This window comes from Equus caballus, chromosome 5 (assembly GCF_041296265.1).
Source record: "Equus caballus isolate H_3958 breed thoroughbred chromosome 5, TB-T2T, whole genome shotgun sequence".
NCBI lineage: Eukaryota > Metazoa > Chordata > Mammalia > Perissodactyla > Equidae > Equus > Equus caballus.
In genome coordinates this window covers 84,038,665-84,054,425 of record NC_091688.1, presented here as the reverse complement: position 1 = coordinate 84,054,425, position 15,761 = coordinate 84,038,665, and the positions used below count along the sequence as shown (strand labels likewise).

General features: G+C 34.8%; 1 protein-coding gene across 5 annotated transcripts in view; it reads right to left on the bottom strand.

Moving 5' to 3' along the window:
* Window positions 1–15,761, bottom strand: part of SYDE2 (synapse defective Rho GTPase homolog 2) — a 49,240-nt gene that overhangs the window by 13,799 nt on the left and 19,680 nt on the right. For all 5 annotated transcript variants that reach the window (XM_023641743.2, XM_003365059.5, XM_070268756.1 and 2 more), the window contains 2 exons: window positions 13,274–13,400; window positions 274–455 (listed from right to left, as the gene is read on the bottom strand). In XM_023641743.2, coding sequence (XP_023497511.2) covers window positions 274–455; window positions 13,274–13,400 — 309 coding nt within the window. The remainder of the gene's footprint in view (window positions 1–273; window positions 456–13,273; window positions 13,401–15,761) is intronic.

The following is a 15,761-nucleotide window of genomic DNA, read 5'->3' as shown; positions in this document are numbered from 1 at the left end:
ATTTTAATAATAACTATTCTCTTTAAAAACTTATAGGGAGTATTGTACATAGACTAAAATCATATACAGAAAAGATAAAATTATTTTCTAGATTTATTCTGTTTAAGAAGTAGTTTCTAGATTTATGCTGTTTAAGGAGACTTTAGTAAAGGCAGAGCTTAAACTCATGAGTGCCACAAATGTCAAATACCTAAAAAATTATTTGTAGTTCTGGAGCTGACTACATAATTCATTAACTGGCTTTCAGGAAAAATGTACAACAACTACGCTTACCTTCTCAACATCAGGCAGACGATCCAGCAGGTCAACAGTGTACTTAGAGTCACTGAGGTCATTCTCACAACCACTTGATGACATTTTCAAAGGATTTTTTGCCATTGCATCTAATACAGCCTCATAAAGCTGCTTTGTTATCAGAGGAGAAGGAAGTTCTCTTAAATAATCCTTAAGAACACCTTTAGAAAAACAAACAAACGACAGACAGTCGGCAACTGGTCTTCAGAGTGAAATAAAAAACTGCAGTGAATTTTTTTTTAATTTAAGTATTATTATAGCCAACTTTTAATATTCTGAAAACAATAAAAGCAACAACATAAAAAAGAAACTATTATAACAAACACTAGCATTTTGTATTCTTGTAAACTGCCTTGGTAATCGACTTTTTGTTTTGAGAGCATGCTAAAAATGCACACACAAAATTTCCAATTATCATACGTTAGGTTTGTTACTCATAAAGTAAGCAATTCTTGATACATACACCCTATTGATTCTGTCCCCCTATGAAGAGCTCCTCTAAATGCACATAAAACAAAAGTTAAGAAAGCTAGGCATACTAATGGCAAATTATTCCAATTACATGAATTTTGAATTTCTAGATTTTTAATTGATAATTAAAGAATACCAATGGTCCATGTACAACATTGTGACAACAGTTAATAATACTGTGTTGCATTTTTGAAAGGTGTCAAGAGAGTAGATCTTTTTTTATTTACTTATTGACAAGATAAAGAATATTCTTCCTAACATTGCTTTGAAGATTTTAGTGGGTGTTGCATCCAAAGAGGAAGCTGGATCAAAATACCCGTCTGAATAAATTGGAATCACATCTTCCTGCTATGCCATACAATTTTTAAAACTAGAGATGGGAATTTTGATAGCTTTAGAGTAATTTACCTTGGGAAAGGATAAACTTAATGTCTGTTTTGTCTTTTTTTTAATTGAGATATAACTGACATACAAGAATAGCTCTTAAAAGTTCTCATCACAGGAAAAAAATTTTTGTAACTGTGTGGTGATGGATATTAACTAGACTTATTGTGGTGATCGTTTCACAATATTTACAAATATCAAATCATTATGTTGTACACCTGAAACCAATATGTCAATTACACCTCAATAAAAAAAAGAAAAGAATATCAATGGTCCAAAGCCCTTGCAAATAAGTGAGCTATATAAATATATTTCCTCTTTAATACAGAAGATGTGTTAAACATATATACTGGATGGCTGGATAATTTCTAATGCTACACTATTTTTAGAAGAAAAAAATCATTCCTAAAACCAAACAAATGAAATCAAAAGCCAACAGCAGAAATCGTCAGACTTGTTACTACATTAGGAGTGAGGGAAGTCAATTCCAAACACACCACAAGTGGTTATGATTCTAGAGAGATGACCTGTGTGGCACAGGAAACAGGAAAGGTTAATTAATGGTTGTTACACATAAGCACGGTAGGTAAAATACTAGCTAAAGGCCGGAATGTGATCACAAGAAAAATAGGAGATATTCCTGACATCAAAAACCTAAATATAGACAACACTGATTCAGAACATGCTCTCAGCTTAACTGAGAACTTACTTTGAAAGCTTGGTTTGAACTTGAACATGATCACATAAGAAGCTTCCCATCTATAATCTGTCTAAATTTTGACAGTAACGTGGTTCATTAGTTTCTTCCGCATCCTTCCAGTGTTTTTTTTATGCAAATATAATGTATTACCATTTGTTCCCCTTTATTAAATAAAAGTATATACCTCCTGTTCTGTTTCTTGCTTTTTCATTTAACATCATATCCTTCAGATCTTTTCAGTACACAGAGAGCTTCCTCAATCATTTTTACAGTCACATGATAGTATTCCAAAGTACAGATGTCCCATTGTTTTATCTAGTCAGTCTCTACAGATGCATACCTCGGTTGTTTCTAATCTTTCATTATTCCAAAACATGCTACAATGAATAACCTTGCACATCATTACTTTGTATATATGCAGGGATGTCTATAGGATAAATTCACAAAATAAGACCACTAAGCCAAAAATGCACTTGTAATTTTGAGGGAAAAGGAGGAGTAAGAATGTTTCCTAGGTTTGGGGCTTGAGCATCTAGGTGGATAGTAGTGGCTTTACTTATAGGAAAAAAAGAGGAAAACCAAGTTTTAGGCGATAGAAAGGAGTTTCATTTTGAACATGTCAAACTCAAGGTATCTATGGGACATTCAAGGTTGCTGGATACAAGAATGTGAGGCTCAGGAAAGGGATGGCTGGAGACACAGATCTGAGAATGATCAACTTAGAGATGATAACTGGAAACCTGGGAATAATTGAGATTATCAGGGAGACATACAGAGTGATACAAAAAGGCCCTTAAGAATATCACCTCTTAAGGGTGAATCAGAAAGAGGATCTTCCACAGGTGACTAAGGAAGAATGGCTAAGGAGGTATGAGTGGTAAGAAGAGGCGGGATGGGATTGGGGGAGACTGGCAAATATGCTGCCAAGGAAGTTAAGGAACAAATGTTTCAAGAAAGAGTCTATGGTATCAATTGATACCCAACAATGGTTAGATTAGGTAAGAACTGTGTTAAATATTATGGAGAACTGTATTTCTCAAACTTGGCTACATACTGAAATAACCTGAGGAACTTTGAAAAAACGGATTCTAGAGCCCTACAGCAGCCCTACTAAATCATAATCTCCAGGGTCAGGGCTCATGTCCCTGTATTTTTAAAAAATTCCTGTTGTGCTTCTAAGGCAGCAGGCTTTTATAACTAGGAATAAGAAACAATGAGATAATTTAAGACAAGGACCAAAAAATGTCCACCAGAGAAGAAAGTCAGCCACCTTGGTAAGCACAGTCTAGGGAATAAAAGACACAGAAGTCAGGTTGCAGTTTGTTAGGAAGCAAATGGATGTTAAAGAAATGAGAAAGAGAAAGAAAGACAGGTAACCTGCTCCAGAAATCTGGCTATGAGAGAAGGTGATAACCACAGAGGATCAAAGTAGGGATTTTTTTTTCTAAGATGGGAGAGACTTGAACATTTAAATGTTAACGTAAAGAAGATATTACTATGGTTTTCAAGGTCCAGGAGAGAGGAATATAATCAATTGAGCAAAGACGCCAAAGAGAAAGGAAGAAGAGGCTTCTGACAACACATGAAGGAATTAAAATTAGTCCAAAATGTACAGATGATCATTTCTATACTGTTACAGAAAGGATAGCGGAAAAGTGGAAAGGATGTATGCCAAAGAAGGCATGTTGGCAGGTTGGATCACAAAGTAGAGGAAGTTCCCATCTGATGGCTTCTATCTTCTCTGTCAGGTTAGGAGGCAAGGTCATATGCTAAGGGTGACATGGGTGAAATAAGATTTGAGGAATAACAAGATATTAAATAGACACTCTGGAGAATGAGACAAAGAGAGTGAGTGAGCAGATAAGAAAACATAATTATTAGCAAGTGCCACTGAGAGCCTAGTCAATTTTGAAGTTCACAGATTTATACTGCTACCAAGATATACCTTTGTGTGATGCTTTTCTAGTAGCAACTGGCAACCCAGATACAGGCTAGAAAAACAGACCAGTGCTTCCAGCCAAGATGGAGCGATAGGGACTAAATTTACCTTCCTGCCTGCAACAACTGGGAACACTAGACAAAATATCTGAAAAAAACTATGTCCAATATATTGGACATCAGGCAAAGGACAGTGATCTCTGAGGTATGGGAAACAAACAAGGTGTGCCCATAACTGCCCCCAGCTTACTCCCAGGAAAGACTTTCCAGGTCACAGTGAGGAAGTGGAAACCCAGGAAGCTAAGAGGTCTAGACCTGTTAGATAGATACTGATAGATATAAGTTGAAGAGAGAAGGCTAGAAGTCTAAGGAGGTCAAAGTGGCAATCGCTTGCAGGACAGAGTATTAGAGAGTAAGGAGATGCCCAGAAAGAACTCTGGAGATCTGTAAGGATCTCCTGAGTCTTCGTCTAAGAACTGATCAGCACATGCAGGTGAAGAAACCACCCAAGGCTGGGGAAAGAACCACACAAAAAGGATTAGAGGGAACAATTTTGGGAGCTTAGCAATAGCTCCTGTTCTGAGCAATCAAGTGGAAAACTTGATAATTCATAGGATTTGGGTACAGTCCTGTTATAGGCTGAATTGTGTCTCCCACAAAAAGATATATTTAAGTCTTAACCTCCAGTGCCTTAGAATGTGACCTTGTTTGAAATAGGATCTTTACAGAAGTAATCAAGTTAAAATGAGATCATTAGGGTGGGCCCTAATACAATATGATCGGTGTCCTTATAAAAAGTGGAAATTTGGACACAGAGACAGACATGCATAGCGGGACATGCACACAGGAAGAACACTATGCGAAGAGAGAGGATTGGAGTGATCTATCTACAAGCCAAGGAATGCCAAAGATTGCCAGCGGAATACCGAAAGCTAGGAAGAAGCAAGGAAGGATTCCTTTACAGGTTTCAGAGGGAGCAGGGCCCTGCTGACACTCTGATTTTGGACTTCCAGCCTCAGAACCATGAGACAATAAATTGCTGTTGTTTTAATCACCCACTTTGCAGCACTTTGTTACAGGAGCCATGGGAAACTTATATAAGTAAACAGAAGGGTTTTGCTTCAGTAGTGAACCAAAGAAGTAGAAAAAGAGGAACTTCATTTAAAAGCTGCTCTCATTCTGCTTAAAAGCACAACTAAAAAAGAATCAAACTCTTTCCAAGTAACTTAACTGCATACCAGAACAAAGCTCAAAGTATTTATAGGAATATAAAAATATCCAGCACCCAAGAAGGTAAAATTCACAATGTCTGACATCCAATAAAAAACTACCAGGCATATAAAGAAGCAGGCAAAATATAACCTATAATGAAGAGAAAAATCAACTGAAGCTGACCCAGAAACAACAAAGAGGATAGAATTAGTAGACAAAGACATTAAAACAGTTATTGTATGGTATTTCATATGTTCAAGAAGGAAGAAGAAAGACTGAACATACTAAGTAGAAACATAGAAGGTATGAAAAAAAATCAAACTTCAAGTAGAGAAAACTAAAATGTCTGAGGTTTAAAACACAGTGGATGAGACTAATATCAGAAGAAAAGATTAATGACTTGAAGAAACAGCAATAGAAACAATTTGAAATGAAACAGATTAGAAACAAAGGCTGGAAAAAATGAACAGAGGAGTATCAGTGAGCTGTAGAGCAAATTATAAGTGACCTAATATATGTGTAACTGATGTCTTTAAGGGAAAGGGGGTACTAGAGGATGGGTGGTGGGTGAAAACCACAATCACAGTCAGAGATTTCAACACGCCTCTCTCAACAAGTCAAAAGAAAACAAGTAAAGACATGGAAGATTGGAACAACATTATTAATCAACTTGACTGCATTGATAATTATAGCATATTATATCCAAAAACACTACAATACACCTTCTTTTCAAGGGTTCAAATGGGCCATTTACCACAAAAGATCATACACTAGGCCTTAAAATAAGTCTAAATAGATACAAAAAGATTCAAGCCATGTGAAGTATGTCGTATGATTTTAATGGGATTAAATGAGAAATTAATAATAGACAGACATCTGGAAAATTCCCTAAATATTTGACACAAACTAACACACTTCTAAATAACCCATAGATCAAAGAAGAAAGCAAACGGAAAATGACAAATATTTTGAATTGAATGAAAATGAAAACACAACACACCAAAATTTGTGGGATGCAGTTAAAGCAAAGTTTAGAGGGAAATCTAGAACACTAAATGTCTACATTAGGAAAAAAGGAAGGTCCCAAATCAATGGCCTGTTTCTACCTTAAGAAACTAGAAAAAGAGGAGCATATTATACTCAAAGTAAGCAGAGGGAAAATATAAAGATCAGAGTAGCAATTAATGAAATAAATAATAGAAAAATAGTAGAGAAAATCAATAAAACCAAAAGCTGGTTTTTGAAAAAATCAACTAAATTGACAAATCTTCAACTAGGCTGACCAAGAAAAAAAGAGAGAGACTCAAATTATTAAAATCAGGAATGAAAGAGGGGACATCACTACCTACCTTATAGAAATAAAAAGGATTATAAGTGAATACTATGAACAACTGTATGCCAATAAATTAGATAACTCAGGTGAAGGTTAGAACACAGAAAGATATAAACTACTGAAATTGACTCCAGAAGAAATATAAAATCTGAACAGAGATTGAATATATAACAAGAGACTGAATTAGTAATTTTAAAACTTTCCACAAAAGAAAGCCCAGGTCCAGACGGTCTTACTGATAAATACTACCAAATACTGAAAGAAGAATTAATACCAATTCTTCACAAACTCTTTCCAAAAATAAGAGAGAAGAGAACATGTCCCAACTCTCTCTACAAGGCCAGCATTACCAGACAAAGACATCACAAGGATACTACAGACCAACCAATATCTTTTAGGAATACAGCCACAAATTTCTCAACAAAATACTAGCACACTAAATCCAGGAACATATTAGAAAATAAAAAGAGTATACATCATGACCAAGAGGGATTTATCTCAGGAATGCAAGGTTGCTTAACATCTGAAAACCAATTAATATGTCAATAGACTAAAGGACAAGAACCACATGATCATTTCAAAAGACTCAGAAAAGTCATTGAATAAAATTCAACACCCTTTCATGATAAAAAACACTCAATAAACTTGGAATGGAAGGGAACTTCCTCAACTTGATATAGGAAATCTATGAAAAACTCAGCTAACATCATAACTAATAGTGAAAGACTGAATGCTTTTCTTCTAAAACCAGGAAGAAGATAAGGATGTTCTCTCTTGTCACTGCTGTTCAACATTATATTGAAGGTTCTAGCCAGGGCAATTAGGCAAGAAAAAGAAAGAAAAAGGATCTACTTTGGAAAGACGGGAGCAAAACTATGAGCCTCTATTTGCATATGACAATCTCAGATGTCTAAAAACCTAAGGAATTCACTAAAAAGCTAATAGAACTAATAATGAGTTTAGCGAATTACAAGATCAATGTGCAAAAATTTATTGTATTTCTATACACTAAAAATGAACAGTCCAAAGAGAAAATTAAGATAATTCTATTTACAATAGCATGAAAAAGAACTAAATGTTTAGGAATAAATTTAACAAAAGAAGTACAAAGCTTGTACTCTGGAAACTAAAAATCATTTATGAAAGAAATTAAAGAAGACTTAAGCAAACCGAAAGCCATCTCATGTTCATAGATCCGAAGACTTAATACTGTTAAGACGGCAACACTCTCCAAATCGATTACAGAGTCAACACACAAGCTATCAAAACCTCAGCTGCTTTCTCACAGAAACTTACAGGCTGACCCTAAAATTCACATGGAAATGCTAGGGACCCAAAATAGTCCAAAAAATCTTGAAAAAGAATAACATTGGAGGACTAACACCTCCCAATTTCAAAATGTGCTACAAAGCTTCAGTAATCAAACCAGTGTGATACTGGCATAAGAACAGACATATAGATCAATGAAATAGAATTGAGAGTCCAGAAATAAATCCTCACGTTTATGCTAAGCTGATTCTTGACAAGGTGCAAACATAGTTCAACAGGGGCTAGTCTTTCAATAAATGGATTCTGGATTGGTCATTTGTATGTTAAAATCACTTAGGATGTGGCAGAACATTGGTTGGAAATATAACCGCAGGCGAGATATCAAAGTCTTCACTGAATAAATGGGAATGTCCAAGAGTTCTGTAGATGACGTTAAATAGGAAAGTAAAGGTGGTATAGGAATATGCCATGAGCTTCAAGAGAGCTTTATTCCTCAAGAGAGTATAAGTTTCTACTCAACAGTGAACAGATAATAATCTGGAAATAGAACTGGGGAACCAAGAGAATACTGACCAAACTTCTTCCTTGACGTATATGAAGAGATATGATCAAGTGCTTGGCATATCATAACAATCAACACGTGATAACGATAAAGCCTTTTGTACACAGTAGGGCATGCAATAATTGTTTATCCCTATTTCTTAACTTATACCATGTGATCTTTACTACTATCATGAGTTTTGCAGTCTAAACCTACCCACACTGAATAACAACATTCAGCGTAAAGAGGACAAGTGAGTTACAATTAGAAAGTGGAAATGCAATTTTCTGTAGCTGCCAAATAAAGAAACTACTAACCCTCTAGGGCATGATTTTTAAAAAAAGGATTCCATATTTGCTCCTTGACAAAGCTCAGCTTGTTAGTTCTAACAAAACTCAGTATGCCCTGGTAGTCTGAGACATGCCCTATAATGCAATTACATTAAATTAAAACCTAAAAGATCTCCAGAAAAGATAACTTTATAACTTAGTGAAACATATATTTCAAATATCATTATCTTTTATGTAATTAATATACTAAACAACCATAATATAAATGGAGCTTTAAATTAATCCAAATTCAAGATCGTTTCACTATAATTTGCGGGCAAATAAAAAAGAATTAACAAATATTAAGCACTTAAAGTATGCTCAATGCAAATTATGTTCAATGAAGTAAAAGTTATAGTTCCTTTTCTAAAAGCAGACAAAGAGTTTATAGGAAAAATAAAATATTTTATAAAATGATACAGAAAGGAGGTATTTACACAGTGTTTTGACATATACTAACTACTCATAAACGTAAAAATTAGCTATATGGCCTTATCCCCAAAACTTAGCGATAGACAGGAGCATCTTAAACCATACTGACTTCTTAGTATCTTTCAAACACTTTGGCGACCTAAAAACCTTGAGATAATAAGTTTATGGTGATAATCTTTAATGCTACAGGAGGTACTTAAGGGAGACTTGGGGAAAACTTATAATGGAGAAGCTTAGTGCAACACAATAAATCTTGCATCATGTAATTGAAGAAAATGCAGGCAATAATCGGTAAATAAAGAACTGGTTCTGGCTATACCTCTGAAGCTGCTCATAAGTTTGCTGTGTAATAGATAATACGAAACCATATGTCTCTCACCTTCATATGCAGAGGGCCAACTACACAGGAAAATTCTATTCATCCCCATGATGGGATATACATGTATCATCACACTAAAGGAAACAAAACATTCTAATCACTAAAACTACTTCTACCTCTCAGAGGCTGGTTTGTAGTATCTGTATTTTATTAATTCTCAATCACAAAATTCACCCTGTTCTCTGTGCCTAGAACTCTGGCCCCAGATCCTCCAACAGTTAACCATAGGTGCTCCTCCTCATATATTATAATTAGCTATCTCTATGTCTGTCTTCCTTTTTAGACTAATATTCTTGAGGGCAGAGATTATCTCTTGCACATCATTGTATTCCAGATGCCTTAGCAAAGTATCTAGCATATAGTAAGCATTCAATATGTGATAGTTGGATGGATGGATATCATCTTTCTACTAGTAATAGCAGGACTATGAAGATTAATATATTAAATAACCTCATTCTTCAGGTGAGACTCTGTCCCCTGGGAAAATGGCCCTTATCCTCTACCGGCACCTACCATAACAAAAGATTAACTCACTAAAACCAGAATATTGAATATACAAGTAGAGAACCATGAGAATCATTCTTTCTCAGGTAAAACTTACATAGATAATAAAGATACACTAGAGCAGGTAGATCTGAATGTAGAATCATTGACATTTCCTGAAGTTAGTACTATAAATTAATTTTTTAAATCCATTAATCTACCCCACCCTACCTCACGTACACTTTTTGAACTTACTGCTTTCTTTAGGCATACTCTATACGTGTTACTCAGATCAAATGGCTCTCACATACTGCCTCAGTATATTTTCGTTTCTAAATTATGACCATTCCTCAATGTTTTGCATTCCTTAGTGTTTACATACTTGAGACGTCTGTGTTCAACTCAGATGAAGACAAACAGAAGTAATTTGGAAGTTAGTGTGCCAGAGATCAGAGAACATATACTATATATGATGGGAAAAATGTATATTAAATATGTGTAAATGAAGAAAATTATTAATGATTTGAAGATAATTTCTGGCTTATTTCTGATCAAGTTTTCTTTCAAAGGAAAATAAAAGAATTGAGGTAGGATTAAAATCAGAAAAAGGTATGGCCAAATGAACTTTTAAGTACTGAACCCAGATACTGATTGTGTAGCACTGACATGTGAAGTCTATTTTACAGTGGGCAGACACATTCAAACTGAATTTTCCTCCTCAAGAGATTTATTCTTTTCTAATAATCCCTAAGTAATAAATATTTTGACTTTTCTAATTTCTTCTATTGTTCTGGTAAGTAAGCCCCATAACAAGTGTGAATAGATTTCATATCTTAAATTTTGCATCTGATTGAAAAAATCTGGTTTGTCAGGAGCACTTCATTCTGTATTCCAGACTAACTACTAAGAACACATTAAACTGTAAGTAAACTCTTTCATTCACTTCATTAATTTCTCATTTTTTAGACCTACTGAACTGTTAATTATATTTCAAAGTTTACTCAGAAATGTGAGTTCACATGGAAAAAACACATGAGGCAACACCATTACTGGCCAATTTCCCAAATCAACAATACCCTTTATTTTGAGCCAAGATGAGACCTTCTGTATAATTTATTGCATTTCCAATGATCCTTCTCAGACAAATATTAAATCATTTCATTGGTTTTTTATCAAGAAAGAAAACAGCTCTATGTTCTTTTGAAAAACAGCTTCACTGAAATGGAACAGTACAAAAAATAGAGCCACGAAATAGCCAATTCATAAATTATGGAAACTCTCGATTTTAGATAAGAATGATATAAACCTAATGTTCATTGACCTGTTGTTCATATCTTCTGCATATGCTGTAAATTTCCAACTACGGGCCTTCTCTTATAGCAAATAATCAATTCAAACCACATCACTTCATCTTCTAAAATCATACATGTTTGACATAATTTTTATTTCTAAGATAAGGCTTCACCGAGACAAAACTTCCTTTCATTTAGTTGTAGAGTGTAGTTTCCTGAGAATTGCTATTTATAAAACTTCTCTTCAATGAATTTATAAAATGGATTTTGTTAATTACATATTATTAAGGAAAAATTCTACTATTTTGTAGAAATGATATTTTTCTTATAGAAACGATAAGCCTTCTTCTTTTACAAAAATAAAAGTAACCATTATTTCTGATTGGCTAACATTTATAAGAAAGAAAAAGTGCCTTGGTTTGTTTTCTCTTAGAATTAAAATGCTTAGGATCAAAGTTTTGGTTATCCAAGAGTATACATTAAATATTCTATGAGAATATAGTCATTCAGAGTTCAGAGATTGAGAACCTCAACTGTTTAGAAGGCCTCAATTCCAAAAGTAAGGTTTAAGAAGATTTCAACTAAGAAAAATCTCTTCAATATGTGCAAGTGGAACTTTCCTCAAATTCTCACCTAGAAAATTAACTGTATGTAAAATAAGAAAGCAAATTAGAAGAGAGAAACACCCTATAACATGGGAAAAAAATGGCAGTTGACAGTAGAGAGAAGGGAAAGAGCTATCAAAATACACAGAAGATCTGGAGATCCATAGCAGAGCATCTGCAGGGGAAAGGATATGATATCTGAGACATGCTTCATAATAATCCAAGTTTGCAGAGAATCAAATGAGAGGTATAAATGACACAGGTTTGGTCATGTGTTGTTTATGGAAGCCAGGTGATGGATAAAGAGGGTTTAACACAGTATTGTCTCTACTTTTGTACATGCTCAAAAACTTCATTAACAAAAAGTAAAACAACAAAAACAAATATGGAATTATAAGCCCGTAGTCCCTGAAGATATCAATTAGTTATGAATAATCTCCTAATAGCCCAATTCAAAGGTCTTTTTTCTGTTCTCATCTTACATGATCCCTCCACAGAATGACACTGCATTACACTTTTCCTTAAACTCTGTTGTCTTGTTCCCCAAACTTTCTGACTCCTTTTCTCTCAGTCTCTTTAGCTGTTTCTTCTTCCTTTGCCTGCCTCCAAAGTTAGGAGATCCTCAAAGTTCCTGTCTTTTCAAACAAATGGACAATTGCAAGGCGTTAATTACAACTACATCCCAATGTCCCTCAAACTGCCATTTTCTACCCCCAGCTCTCAGGTGCACTGGAAGCGTGTTTCCCATGCTTACCTTGGATTACGTTCACCACTTGGGTAAATAAAAAGACCCCTCAAATTCTACTCCATCCTCTTCTTAGCTGTAGATGAGTACTCTCAACTTTGCTTTATATATCCACTTAGGTCTCCTATTGGTACCTCAAAGTCAATATATAAGTTTGAAAAGAAACCCAATTTATCATCGTTCTCTCCATTTCTCCACTAAAAGCAGTAGCTCTCCTCCCAGCTTTCTTCTTTCTTCTAATGGTACCCAATTACCCAGGTGTCAAAGTCATGTTTGTCTGGGCCCTCTTTCTTCCTATCCTTTCACTTCTATTCCCCCTATTGCTACCGCTACGGGACTCCTTCAGCTCTCATTACCTCTTTGCTGGGACTACTGCCAAGGCTCCCTCACTGGTTTTCCTTCCTCTGGTCTCTTCTAGCTTCAACCCATTACATAGAGTTACCAGATTAATATTCCTGAAGACTATCTCTAAAGATTTCACTCCCTGCTCAAAAATCTTTGATGCATCCCTGCCTAGTAAATAAATCTAAGTTCTCTGACCAGATAGTCAAGCCTTTACATCACCTAAGCTCCAGTCAGACTGAACTCTGATGGCATTTTATTTATCCCTCTATGAAGAAAAGGTACCCTTTTCCTTCTGCTAGCTACCACAGCTAATTCACTGTGGGTCTTACTTCCGCCCAAGAATTGAAGCTGTTGAAGGGCGGGTACCTCCCCAGAGAAAACAACACAGTAGTGTTTGTGAAAGAAGGGAAATAAGACTTCAGAATAAAACCAAATTAAATTTAGGCTACAAAATAGTATTTCAGTTCTCTCTCCTACAGATGTTGTTTTTCCAGTATGTGTATATAAAATCTATTTCTTACCTGTTATTACATTTATATCTGGGTACTGGTTTTCACAGAGCTCAACAGCTTTACTATCCTTCTCAAAAGCCTCTCGAAGTTCTTTCTTGACTGCTGCCGAACCACATAATCGGTAAAGGCCTACTACCTAGAAATAAAATTATGGCCACATTCTGTAAATTTGATAAAAAGAAAATGTAATTGTACAGTATGTATAAATCACATAAACTTGGCAATCAACTATGTTCTAATGGCATTTAATTAAAAATACCTCAAACACAGCTTTTGAAATCTCACCACAGACTATATTCATTAGTTTTATTAGAACATTCCGTTCTTTCATTTAAATTCAAACAATATACTATGATTTCTGTAGTGCTGGCTGTCTTACCTTAAACAAAGATAAAATCTCTTCCGTTTAGTTTTATATGTTCAACCAATATCTCCATGCCCCAAGATGCCCTTTTATATGCCCTTTTATATCTTTTGCTCTAGACTGAAGTAACACAGCACAGTGGTTAAACAGGGGTTTTGGATTCGTAAAGAAAGCCCCACTCCATCACTCCTCGCTTGGTGAATTTGGGCAAGTTATTTAATCTCATTAAAACTCAGTTTATGTATCCACAAAGAAGTATACACTACTTGAAATAAGGTTCCAGTATACTATTTGCATGAAGTTATCTTTTTAGGGAAAAAAAAGATTCTCAGGAGGAAACAAAAGCAAACCTAGGATTTTTTAACTTATCAAATTAATTGACTATAAAGTGATAGAGGAAATTCAATTAAAATAACATATTAAAGGTAAAATAAAATCTCTAGTTCAAATGTATATAAGATGCATGACACCATCCACCTTCCCCTCAAGCTACACTAAAAAAATTTGTTTTTTAAACAGTTCATACAGGTTCTAAAATAGCAAGTCTTAAGAAGTTCACTATGAATTCTTGAGAAGAAATCAACACGGTATCTGTAAAGAGAAAACATGCCTGATTAAGCAATTGGAGTTTTTCAAAAGAATAAACCTTCAAGAAAATTAAGGAAAATAAGTGGGTGTCACCTATACTTCATATTATAGACTATTTAGGAAGTTCAATCACCTTGAAGTGAAGGAAGTTATGGATAAAGAAGTTATTTCAAGATAGAAATAAAGTAAAAACAAACAACGGGGATCCCCAAGGATTTGAATTAGGAATCACTTTAAAATGTTATAAATGATCTAGAGGAAGAAATCACAAATGAACTTTCCAGGTTTACTTATGACACTAACTTCTTCTGAGTCATCAAATAATTGATAGAATATACTATAGAAGGTGGGAAATACAGGATATATAGGAAAACTGTCAATATGGATACAGGGATATTTATCCAAAATATTTGAGATGATAACTATTAAGTATTAATTGAAAGATAGTAAGGAACCTACAGTTATTTCTAGGAGAAGGTAATGCAAGGTGCTGCTACATTCAAAAGGATCAGTATAATATGGGAAACCAGGGAATGTACTGAGGAAAAAAAATTCAAATTTCCTACTCTTATCCACATTCACAGTGCATTCACATTGAGAACAGCATGTGCTATGCTGGTCACATCATCGCAAGAAAGACATGGTAGAACTGTAGATGATCCAGAAAAATGAAACTAAAATATTGAACAGGATCAAAGGAAACGCTATCACATTAGACGAAACTAACTTGAGTAGAGCCTTTCTGGTGTAGGCATACTTAAGTGTCACAAAATCCCATAATAAGGATGTATCCCTTGAACTTGAGAAGGAAACGAGCCTAGAACAAATTGAAGAAAGGAATACTTCAATAGTAAGTAATAAATTATGGACCATGTTATCCCAAAAGCTGAAATTACAAATACATATTTTTTAAGGTGAATAAAGGAAGGAAGATCTAATATAGATATTCCAAGGAAAGGATATTTTAGGATATATCCCTAACTTCAGAGGCTGACTTTTTGAATCAAACACTTGAAGTACGTGCTTGATGCTTCCATCAGAGAGAGACTCTCTACTGGGTAGACCACGAGTATGATTTCTATAGCAATTTTTCCCTTTGGAAGCAGGAGATGGGTGACAGTAGCATTCAAAGCATTTGGAAGATGCCACAAACTATTTTGGTATGACTATCAAAACCTGATTTGCATGGTGAAAAAAAAACAAGAATAATTACTGACTAAAAAGGTAAACAATAGATGACTGGAAATATGGAAGGAAGCTGGAGCATTAGGAGAAGCCGCTCTTAATAGAATGCGGCATACACTTAATAATTGTTGAGGAGGTAAACGGAGTGAATGTATTGTTCTTCAAGCTTCCAGTTCTCCAACTAAGTAACGTGTGCACAGAGTAAAGAGCTTACTGTGAGAATCAAATAAGAAAAATGCAGGTGAAGCCTCTTTGTATACTGTAAAATACTACAGAGATAGGAGGGCTTGCTGTTATAAAAGGCTGATTGAAATGTATAAAGATCACTAGCCTTAAAATCAGAAAATTTAGTTTTAAATT